Source organism: Apis mellifera, linkage group LG13 (genome assembly GCF_003254395.2).
Source record: "Apis mellifera strain DH4 linkage group LG13, Amel_HAv3.1, whole genome shotgun sequence".
Taxonomy (NCBI): Eukaryota; Metazoa; Arthropoda; class Insecta; order Hymenoptera; family Apidae; genus Apis; species Apis mellifera.
The window spans coordinates 4,580,307-4,592,671 of NC_037650.1; the positions used below are offsets into that span (position 1 = coordinate 4,580,307).

At 43.4% G+C, this 12,365-nt stretch overlaps 1 protein-coding gene across 9 annotated transcripts in view; it reads left to right on the forward strand.

The window, feature by feature from the left end:
* Positions 1 to 12,365, forward strand: part of LOC724592 (calmodulin-binding transcription activator 2) — a 40,847-nt gene that overhangs the window by 14,124 nt on the left and 14,358 nt on the right. For 7 of the 9 annotated variants that reach the window (XM_026444834.1, XM_026444839.1, XM_026444838.1 and 4 more), the window contains one exon: positions 6,650 to 6,741. The exons of 1 other annotated variant lie outside the window; for it this stretch is intronic. In XM_026444834.1, coding sequence (XP_026300619.1) covers positions 6,650 to 6,741 — 92 coding nt within the window. Of the gene's footprint in view, positions 1 to 3,704; positions 5,532 to 6,649; positions 6,742 to 12,365 lie in introns of those variants that run through there. One more of the 9 variants, XM_026444841.1, reaches the window with a different exon arrangement.

The window sequence follows — 12,365 nt, forward strand, 5'->3', positions numbered from 1 at the left end:
TTTACGAGCTTATACCAAAAAGTTGGACACCTTGGGGATGGCTCCGCACTTTGACACGTGACCTACTTTTATCGGGTTACGTAATTGATCGTCTCGCGCTTGCCCCGTTTGCGTCGCGAATTCTACGAGGGCGAATCCCCTTTCTCTTTCTTTCCATCTTCCCTTGTATCTCTCTTTATTTTTCTTGGTCATCACCTTGATCTTACATTTCCTTCTCCCCCCCTCTCTCTCTTCTATTCTTCGGTAAACAATATTTTTCTTTTCTTCTCGTCCCACCCCCTTTTCAACATCGTTTTGAATCAATTACAAAATTGTAGTCTCTCTCTTTATCTCTCTCTAAAAATCTTTTCAATTAAATTCATCGAGAATTTAATCACTCTCCCATTTGCGAAAAAAAATTTACAAGGCTGGTGTACACCCTTTTAATTCAAATTACTTTTTCATTCTTTAAGGTCGTTAGACACGGCGACGGGGGATGAGCGAGCGACAGCTCTATTTATATCGCATTTAACACACGAGAAGACCTTTGGGTTATTAGCCCTTTCAGCTTCGCGTGCTGACCTAAATGACGTGCAATTTAAAATTCGTGCAACATATCGATCCTCAAAAATGTTACCTCCTCCGCGTGTACTCGTGTAGCGCGATTTAATTATTTTTCTACTCAATACGTGGCTCGCGCTATGATTTATAACCGTTGATCGTTTTGCCTGTATATGTATGCACGTAAAGAGAAGAAGCTCCCCTTCCTATCGGAAACGTCGAAATGCAATCTGAAAACCCGTGGCAATTTCCCGTTCTTCTATTGGCCAAAACGATAAATCTGTCGTAAATGAATTCAGCTATAACGTAACGTTCCATTTCGATGGTTGGTCAGAAATTATGGAACGTACGGAGTAAACTCGGCGCGATACCAAAAATTAGTTGGCGGTCCAGCTCTGGGAAACAATACCGATCATCCCTGACCATACGCTGGCCGTAGAGCTCGTGCACCTTAAAGTGTTCCACTTTTGGCCCGTGCTCGTCTAAAAATAACTCACCATTTTCTATTTCCTTTGATCTCCTCTATTCTCCTGTTATTCTTCCCTCGCGCGTGGATACAAGCGTGGACCGAACGCGTTTCGAGCGCGTGTAAATGCCGGATTGTTTCATGAGGGGTGGAGAAAGAAAGAAGAGGAAAAGAAAAAAAGAACGGAAAAGGAAGAAATATGAAAAAAAGAAGTCTCGCAATGCGGATACGAAGAGCAATACACGAGTTGATCCACTTCTTGCAAATATTGTATCCAACGGTATATAATAATATTCAATAGGGAGAGAAGTAAATTTTATCGTATCTTCGTGGGAGATGGATAAAAAATAATTTTCGTACGTATAAACAACAGCTATAAATCAAACACGACGAGGAGGGGAGGTTAGGTGGCCGAGGATGAAGTTGTTCCAGAGAGTATCCCAGGCTTATTTCATTTCGTCGGCGTGCACCTAGTTACGAGATCCGCTCAATTACGAGTTCGTGGATAAATTACGAGTTTATGCGAGAAAATGTACGACCCCGGTGTGCAAGTGCCACCCCTCTGGTGCTCCACTCTGGTGCGCACATGCTCCGCACACGTCCGTGTAAACAGACCGCACACGTTTTCCCAAAGCCTAATTCAGATCTAACGGGTTATACACGCGAATTCACACGTACGCTTCCCCGTGCTGCGTGCGTTGAATGTGTGCGCGAAAGCGCCGCTTAAATCCATATAAATACATGCCCATGAATCCATCCATTAATCAGATTCGCGATAGGGGGGAGGAGAGAAAAGGGGAACTCGGGCTCGACGCCCGAGTGATTTCAACCCCCATCCCTCGTCTCTCTCTTTTTCTTTTTCCCTCCTTTCCGTTTTTTTCCTCTCTCTCTCTCTCTCTCTCTCTCTCTCTCTCTCTCTCTCTTCCTCCCTTCCTTTCATCGATATCTATAGAAAGTCCAGTTGCAAGGGTCACTAGGAGATGGCAGCACCTCCATTAAAATTCGACGCGAACTTTCTGCGAGAATCCGATGTATGCTGTGTCATGCCCTGCTTATAGCTCTGTACAGCCTAGCTTGCAAGTCTGCAAAGGTACGGGGGCTGTTTCGTTCTACGTGTGGAAAATACGTGTGTAGGCGCGAAGGCAGCCGGTTATAACCTACGACGACGACAACGACGACGACTCATAGGTTGTGAGTGGAATATGGTTTAGAGGATTGGAAGGGGAGGACGAGGATCGGAGGTTGTGCCTGTACGAGAGTCCCCAAACGGGAGAATCTGTTCAACATTTTTCTCCTCGATTCTTTTTTCTTTCTCTCTTGAGAATTCGTACTTTCCTGCTCTCTTTTATATTTCTCTTCCTCTGTCACTCTCTCTCTCTCTCTCTCTTTTTTTTATTCTCACGTCGATTTGTTAACTGGTAACATTTGTTTGATTCGAAATATTCCTTTTTTCTTTTTTTTTCTCTCGCCCTCGATTGGAAATACCTACGCCTGAGCGCAAATATTGATGGCAGCTCGTGGAAACTTCCCCGTTGGCAGTAGATAGGATGTCAGGTGTTCGATAAATGCTGAATCACTGCAATTTTGCATTTTTAAAGTCCTGCCCCTTCTGTCCTACCCTATTTCTCGCAGACCGCGCTGCAAATTTCCTGGAAGAGAAGGAAACGTGGATTATCCCTTTTCTCTCCTTTCTTTTTTTCTTATCCCTTTCCTTTCTTCGTTCCCTTTTCCTTCTGCCCCTCCACTTCTTCTTTTTCTATGCTCACAGCGCAAAGCCGATTTATCGCCAAATTCGAGAGAACGTTTTCTCGCTTGTCCCAGTTAAATTAGCTCGGCTAATTAAAAAAGAAGGAAAGGGCGGAGAGAAGAAGTGAAAAAGGAGGAGGAGGAGGAAGAAGAAAACGAAGAAAAAAAGAAAGGGAAGTTGTTTCTCCAACCGCGTATTCCTCCTCTTCTTTTTTTCTTTTCTTATTCCCGGATACTTTGCACCGAGCGGTTCTCGAGGGTTCTCGAGGGGGTGAAAGGTGGTAAAGCCTTATAAATCCGGCGAGGAAGAAGAAGGAGAAAAAGAAAGGAAAAAAAATCAGCATTTTTAAAAAAAAAAAAGAACACGAAAGAGATTCGTTCAAATTATCCCGCATGCCGTTCTAAATGCCGCAGAAGGACGGATAACAATCGATTATCGTGGCCCGACACGGAGCAACACTCGAGCGTATTTCCAGCGTGCAGGATGATCCTGCGTCGGAATGGAAGGGTAGAGAGAGAGTAGAGGGTAGAGAAATGTACGCTTAGGCATTAATTTGCATTCTCGGTAATCCTTAATTTACAACTCCACCGGAGTTTTCCAGAGGGTAGCATCGGCGAGTTCTCCGCGGAATTGGCTCGGTGTGCACCCACACCTTGCCGAGTGGAAGCACGTAGAAGGGAACGGATGCTGGTTCACGGGGGCAGGAGGAGAGGGGTGGGGGCTCGAGTGCAAGGAGGGGTGGTGGTAGCTAAAGCGAGGTGGTGGGGTTCGGATATCGAAGTAGTGGAAAGGAGCAAGAGGAGGGTGGAGGGTGGAGGGATTCGGTAGACAGGGGCTGTGGCTGGGGTAGTCGGCTGGCCTCGTTGGTGGGGGTTGGAGACTATGAAATGGCGGAATGGGAAAGGGGTAGGGGACGATGGTGGAGGATGGAAGGACGAGAAGAGGGGCGATGGACGGAGGTCGAGAGTCGCGGGTTGGCTCACTCTGCGGCTCCCGCCGCTCGGGAGCAGACACGCGGGGCCAAAGACTAATTTGAACCTATTTTATTAACAAAACAAAAACATACATATTTGTAAATAACACTAAATAACACGAAGTAATACACACGTCTCCTAAAGTCTCTTTATCTACTCTAAATAAAAAAAAAAAAGAATAAAGGAAACTCTTAGACCTCTGTAAAAAAAAGAAAAAGCGAACAAACAAAAAAGAACAAAAGGAACGCAAGCGACAAAGTTAATACTATTTCCAGTCCCTAAGCGAATCGTTACGAAGCCTATAACGCGACGGAAACGAGGATACGTGTGAGGATAAAGCGAGGGAAAGAGAGTGGCCTAGAGAGAAAGAGAGAGAGAGAGAGAGAAAGGGGGAGGCTATCGGTGGTGTCGGCAAGAGAAAGGCGCGCGTGCGAGAAAGAGAGAAAGATAGAGAAGAAAGGAAGGAAGGAAGGAAGGAAGGAAGGAAGGAAGGAAGAGCGGAAGAAGAGAGACGAACGAGAAGGCAAAGGATCGAACGTGGTTAAAGGCGATCGTAAAACGCGTCAGCTGTGGGCGAATCTCTTTTTAAGTTCTCTCTGTACTGTGTGACCCTTACATTATTTTGTCCCTCCAGGGACAGGTTCAGTGTTGTAACTTAGGATATAAGAAGAATAAGAGCTCCTGGAACGCACAACAAGAAAGAAAATTAATAAAAGGGAAGAGTTGAAGAAAGAACGAGAGAAAGAGAGTGTGTGCTTGTGAGAGAGAGCGAGAGAGAGAGAGAGAGAGAGAGAGAGCGCTTGCGTGCGTGCGTGTGTGTGTGTGTGTGTCAGGAAGAGAAAGAGAGAGAGAGAGAGAAAGAGAGATTCGAGAAAGGACTGAGACTGAGAAAGAAAGAGAACCAAGGTCGAAGAGGTACAGAGAACACTAAGAGATAGAGGTAGACGAAGACGGGAGAAGAGAAGAAAACGAAGAGAAGATTGTCGTCGAGAAAATTGTTCGTTGAATTAATCTACGAGAATAAAATGGGGCTCCAGTTTTTTGTACTAACGCGAACAAGTATTTGAAAAACGAAGAAGAGGAAGAGTACGGAAGAGAGAGTATATAATATTATATAGATCGAGAAGAAGAAGAAGAAGAAGAAGAAGAAGAGGTTCGATCTTTATCACGGTGTCGGGACAGTTTCTATCTCCACGTGTGTTGTCCATTACACGACGTCGCATCGAGAGAGGGAGGGTCGTCTTCAACGTTTGATCGTGAATCGTTTATCTGTCTGCTGTGACTCTTGATTCCTTTAGGGGAGAAGCGGGCGCGGAAATAAATTCGATTGACTTTTGAAACGAGGGTAGAATAATTCGAACGAACAACCTGGCTCGCGTACACGATTCTTTGGGGGATATGTCCTGCCGTTCTAAGGGGAATCACCACCCACGTGCACGAGCCTCACGCAGAGGGCAACGTCAAGCGAGTCGTGTTTCCATCCTAGAACCCGGCAGCAAGCTCTCCTGACAAAAAGAGTGCCGTCGTAGCTTGTCACGGTCTAGAATCACCGCGAGCACCGACCATTGTCGAGTCGCCATATCAGCCGCACACTCGTCCAAATTCACGAGGAGCCTGGGGATGTCTGCGAGGGCACAGAAACGGTCGCGCTACGCGTACGTTCAGGGACGATGACGATCGGCCACGATCGGTAAGATCCAAGAAGCGGTCGCTCTGACGAGCGCCACGGAAATGGCGGGCTACAATCATTCGAATCCACAGCGTGTCGTCTATCATGCGACCTACCCGACGCCACTCGCACCAAGTGAGTCCTTTATCTTTCGTCCCACGCGTCCACCGATTTTTTTCGTATTACTCTTCCCTCTATCCTTCGATTTGACGGTTTATTTCGATGTCTTATTGATCTCCATTGATTCATCATCCCTTGGTTGGTGATGATCCTATTTCTTTCGAGTTTCCGCTTCGAAATATTTTTCATCTTCGATTTGGATGAAATTTTTGTACGATTGCGTAAAAATGCGCACGTTGGGCAGAAGGTATCGGCAATAAATTGTCAGAGAAAATAGAGTTTTATTATCGGTATCGATAATAACTGTTCCGTGGTGGCAAACCGAAATATTTCATTCGACGAACAACCGTTTCCTTAATATCTTGAAACGTCAATACGCGTAATTTATTAGTAATAAAGTACACATTTAGCATTTTAACGAGGAAACCACGAATTCTTCGCGATTATTTTCAAGGAATCGTGATAATATTTCTTTTTTTTTTTTTTTTTTTTCTTTACACGAATTACAGAATTATTAACCAATGGTACATAATTGTAAAAATGTATCACGTGATTCTGACAGTTAAATCATCGGATTGAATTCATGTTTAAGTTTTTTTTTATCGTTCCTTTGAACATGAAAAAAGAGGAAAATTGTTTTCTTGGCCCTACTTTTTTTTTTTCTTCTTTCTTTCTTTCTTTCTCTCTTATACAGTAAATTATGCGTTCATATTCCCGGGAAAGTAATATTATGCACGTGAAAAGTGCATTACTTTTAACACCACTGTTTTCTTTCTCTCGTACACGAGTTGTGTTACGATCGATAGCATACTTCGATCCGTTGCATATAAACACGATTAATGATGTGTTATGCAAACATCTAAGCTTTTGTCGAAGTGAATATATGTGAGCGCAAATTATTAGTAACTCGCACGATAATCGGATTAACGATTGAGAAAGAGTTAATCGAATTGAATGATATAATTGATTCGACCATTAGGATATTAAATTTCCTTGAATTTTTCGAAAAACTCGTATATTTTACGCGTTTCGAAAAAGAGAGAAAAAAAAAGAAAAAGAAAGAAAGAAAAACGTTCGAATTGGTCGAGAGCAGATTTTCATCGAATTCTTTTTTTTCTTTCCTCCCCGTTTAGATGGAGATCCGATAAAACTTCCGGAGAATTTGGAGACCTTGCCACGAGCTGAACATTTTCCAACTCAGAGGCACCGATGGAACACCAACGAGGTGAGTTTGAAAACGATTATTTTTTAACTGGAAATTCCATAAAAAAAACGTTCTGTCCGCTACTTCAACTTCTCTCGATTAAGGGGAGAAACAGAGAGAAAGAGAGAAATAGAGAGAGAGAGTGAAAAGACCGTACACGAGCGTAGAAAAATTCGAGTGGAAACGGGCACGCGAGTGAAAAAAAAAAGAAGAAAAGAGAAGAAAAGAAAAGAAAAGAAAAAAAAAGAAAGAAAGGAAAGCAGGTTAGAAAAAGTAATGTCTCGGTCGAATTCCAACAAAAGAGCATACAGTTTCCTGCTAGCAGCACCAACTGGATATACATTTACACGGCATTTCAGTAGGCAACTGGAAAGTAAATAGCGACGTCGCAACGCCGTTGGTGGCTGCTCGTACGTAGCGTCGGTGGTTAGAGAGAGGATAGATGCTGTCCGTCCGTGTGCAAGCTCGCTCCTGGTGTGCACGAGTGCACATACCAACACGTGGAGCACCCTGCCACTCGTAGGTGTACCGATGTAGTCCACTGCTACTCTGACCCCGGTCGGCCCCCGATCAATAGCTGGAGCCAGCTAGAGAGCTCAGCCGAGCCGAGTCGAGTTGAGTTTTCAGTTCCGTCAAGTCGAACCGAATCGCGAGCCTATGCTTGCCCTCTTCCCATCCTTTGTCGATGATAACTCTCTTTTCATCCGTTTTTTCCCTCCCCCTCCCCTTATCCCCCTTCCCCCTCCCCTTTGTGGTTTTTCATTTTTCCTACCCTCTTTCACGGACCCATCTTTTAAACATCGTCGAAAAAAAGGAAAAAAAAAAGAAAAAAAAAAGAGGAAAGAAAGAAAGTAAGGGATTATATCGATTATTCCAGAATTATTCCTCTTTTTAATGTCCTCTTTGCTAAGATTAATCTCGTGAAAAAGGAGGGGAAGTTTGTTTCCAATCCTCGATCTCCGCTGTTTCAAAAGTTTGATTTGCTTTTCTTCGAAAAAACTTACTATTTTAACCGAGGTTTCGTCGAGGTTGAACTATTCAACTCGGCCTGCTCCCTTGTTTCGTTTATCTATCGCCGTGTAATATGCATTGCTAATCAGGTCATCTCGAGCGCCGCATCGTCTATCGTCTAAATTTTGACGTAATTTTGACGTTGAATTATCGGTATCATAAATATGAATGAAGCGAGCTCTATTATCCGCTTCTTGGAACTTCGAGCAGAGTATTCCTATTAATATTACGTCAATTCATTTTTCTTCCCTTTTTTTTTCTTCCTCTTCTTGTTTCTTTCTTCTTTTTTTTTTTTTTTTTTTCACTTACCTCGATGAACCGCGGAACGGATGAAAGGCCGGCGCATTAGGGATTCATGCTCGCGAAACTATTCATGAAGGATGAAGTTCTTAGGAAGTTAACGGAGCAACTTTTTGTACCGCGAAAAAGTTTAAAACCTCGTGTACGCAGTCGAAATCCTTTGCAGCGAGGGCATCCCTCGCCGTGATCTTGTTTTCTTGCCTGCTTTCTTCCCTTTCCCTCCCTTCCCTCCCCCCTTTAACTTCTCTCGACACGGTACCGCTCTTCTTCCTTCCACGCCATTTCTCTCCTCTGACAGCGTATACGAGCGCGTCGTCATCCGGACTTTTTGAATTGTCCCATCTTTCACGGGACAATTATGGTGAAAATGGTGAAAATCCCGGGCGAATAAAATATTCCTCGGCGAGATAAACGGGGGGAGAGGGGAGGAGGGGTGCGGTAAACTTTCGGTACTATACTTTTGATTGCGAACCCTAGCTCGGCCAGGGTTTAACTAACCGACGGGTCAACTCTAACTTTGGGAATGGAAATTCGGTTTACTCGATTGACGTAGCAAAGAGTCCATTGTTCAGACCCGGGGCTGAATTTTTATTGACTCGTTGCCAAATTCTAAGTTGTTATTGGAGACAGGTCGCAATCAAGTCTAAACTTCGCACAAAGTAGCTCGACGTGTTTCCCTGTTCTGTTTCCCGAATCGAATCAATTCCGTTCCCGGCGGTGGAATTCTTCCACCGTCCAAACTTTTCCTATTAACTTTTTTAATAGCCTCGATTATACGAAGCTAAAATTTATTGCCCAGAAGGAAAGGAGAAAGAAGAAGAAACAAAAAGAAAAAGAAGGGAAGAAAGGACGTGTGTAGCCTCAGGTTGCTTTATCGATTATTATATACCCTCCCAACAACGCCTCCGCTCCTTTTCTCGCATTCCTGTCCTTTTTCCTTTCTCATCGCTTCGAATCGATGCTTTCCAAGATCTCTGATTCGTGATTCTTCCTCCATCGTTGCCTGATCGAATCCCATTTGTAACGAGACACACAACGATGAATATATATTCAGCTAGTGAAATTATAGTAATAATTTTTACCACGTACCTAGGAAAAGCATATCGTTTGTTTTGCACTTTTAGCATCGGTAATGAGGCTTAATCGCGGTGATTTATTAACGCGTGGTATGCAGTGGGCCAAATAATTTGAAAATTCCACGTAACAGTGTGTGTGCATCTCTATAAATTTTATCTTTAAATCGGGATGCCACCGATTGTTCCGTGTAATTTTCTACGCGATTAAAATTGAATTTTTTTAAAGAACAACAAAGTGACATTTCGAGATATTTGAAACACTTTTTTAATTTTACCGATCGCGATACCTTCGTCAAATTCGTGCGATAACGTTTCATTTAATTGATGAGCATACGAAACCGCACGACCTATCTGTAAGCGGAAATCGATCCGAAAACAATGTTTCTGTTTGCTTATTGATTTCCGATTGCAGCGCAGTATAAATGCGTTGAATAGCTACAGTTTACCTGGGCATACAATGACAGTCGACGCAATTAAACGTTAGTTTGCACTGTCGGTAATGCAATTTCCGATTCCACCGTTTTTCCAGCAAAATTGTGTTTGGATGTAACACCGAAATTCATTTCGGCAAATAAGGCTATTATTATTGCACGGTCAACATTTGCTTATATTTCTGACTCCGTTCGTTTCCCCGATTTCCAATGCTCAAATTAAGAAAAATTATTTTTATCGATTCCATCTTCAATCAGATTATTATATAATTCACTCACTTTTTGATTCGAAAATGCTCATCGAAAATTGGCTAATTTTTTTCCTTTCCGCAACGGAAAGGAAGCAAACTTCGTATGTATGTGGGTCGCATCGATTGCAATTTCTCAGATGGATTTCACTTCAAACCTTTTGCATTTTGAATCAAACGCATTTTGTGGTTTCAGGAAAATCCAATTTCCAAGAGGATACGGTTTTACCACTTATCGAAATTACATTTCTCCAAGCTTTTTAAATTCAGAATACCACGATTCTTCAACGATAATTAATTCTTAAAATTTACTCTTTTTTAAGAGGATGTATTTAACCGTCACGGATTATTAAAACTGCCGTTTATATTTCTTAAAAAAAAAAGAAGAACTCGCAAGCGTGTTTTGGATATCGTTGAACGAAAGTTTTCGATGTTGACGTTTTTACGTCGCGTGCTCTCGTCGCTTCCCCTTGTCTGAGCAAATACCGACATATACCACTGACAGCGACTTCGAACTTCGAAGCCATTCCGAAGTGATGTTTATCTCTTCATAAAGTGGCTTTTTACATACGAGAAACTTGCGAAATATTTATGTACTCGCGACGAAAAAGTTGCCTGTCAAATTGCACGAGTTAGAGTTCTCCACTGTTCGTCGACGACGACGAACGTGTCACTGGCTGCTCATCATTCCGACTCACGGAACACGGAAGTCTCCGTTTCTGCCTTTACCTTTACCCTAGTTTCACGGTTTATCTTTCTCGATATATTCTCGATTATCAATCGGCGATAAAATTGCCAAGATACGTATTTACGTATTCGTAAAATACGAAGAAAGCATTACGAAGGACGTTGCATCTTCGTTTCGGGTGTCGGAAGGAGGGTCGATTTATCGGTCCTTTTGCATTCGTAAATCAAGGAGAATACATCCTTTCCGGTAACACGTGGGACAGAAGGCGTCTCGTTTACGTATCCGCTAAACCGAATACAGGAATCTATGGGCTGTTTCATCGTATCTTGAAAGATCTATAGATCGGTCTCGGTTCAAAGAGTAACGCCGGCTGACCTTCTTCGCTTGTGTGGATTCGTTACGAAACAGAATTTACACGCGTTTGAGGAAAGGGAAAGGGAAAGAAAAGGAAGTAAAAGGAAAGAAGAAACGGAGAGTTTGAATATTACGTACGCAATTAGTATCACGGGTAGTATAAAAATTTTTCCGAATCTGACTGGCGTTGCATGGTAGCCGACCTTGCACGCAACATAACGATATGCACTGTCAGACGCCGTCTTTCAAGTTAAACTATTCTCTCCACGTTGCCTGACCCATTTCACGTCTGGCACGTTGCAAAATATGGTAAACGCATAGAAAATCAATTTACGTGGGCGCCCTCGCGTGAAGAAGATTTCGTGGCTTTGATTCCGTAAATCGATAAAAATAAGATAACTCGAGTTATTATTAATCGTACTTACGGATGAATATGAACGCGATGCGTGCGATCTTTCGCTCCTCTCTCGTCGCCTCTTACGTAACGCGTTATCGCGAAAATAGATTCGAAAGGGATTTCGGATACGAGTGAAATGAAAAACGAGCATCGATCATCCAACGATGCATCCAACCTTCCCTCCCTCCCTCTTGATCCCACTTGACCTTTTCTGCGATTGATCAACGGGCCGCGTGAGTAATTACGGGCAAAAGGGAAATTCGCGGTGGAAATCGGTGTTACGAATTCTCCACAGTTTCTACACGGAAATATAAATATATTCCCGGCTGAATGCAAATGATCAATTAACCACAGTAGTAAATCAATGCAACATAGTGGGGAAGCAAGCTTTATCTACCACCTTCTTCTACTAGTAGCACTGTCTACTCGTACTTGGCTCTAATGGTTGGTCTACGCCGCCCTCTTATTCCGTTTTCCCCTCTCCACCCGCCACTCCAGGGCTTACCCCCTACCCGCCCCTCTCTCTCTCGTCCATCCCTCGTTAAGAATATTTATATCCAGGCCACGTTCACTGGAGAACCTTTGGAAACTCGAAGGCCCACCCACGGGAACGGGGTGGCAAAAGATATTAAGCACTCCGAACCATACCTTTGCTCCTCTTTTTTTTTCTCTCTCCCCCTCCTTTTTCTTCCTCTCTCCCTCCCCGCCAATTACCCCTTTTCTAACTTAACGAGACAAAGGTTCTCTCGGTAATTATCGCGTCTACCTTTTCTTTCTTTTTTTCCAGATTACACGGCGGCTTTCCTCGCCATAATTTTATTACGTAATTCGACTTGAACGTTAACGAGCGCACGGATCCGTCCTCCTAGAATAGAATGGAATCGCGATGTCCTCTCGATGGAACCGCGCCACGAGGGCAATCTTGACATACCTAATTCGAAATGTACGATTTGTGGGCTGAGTTTGGCAACCGAGCAACCCCAATCAGGAGGGTAACCGTCGGTGGAAAACGTATCGCGGGATTCCTCGATCATTGCGGTCGTGTAGCTTCGATTATTCCACGGTTAATCCAATATGTATATACGTACACGTGGAGAGAACATTTGCAGAATCTCACGGGGTGATCTTTAACGCGAGAAA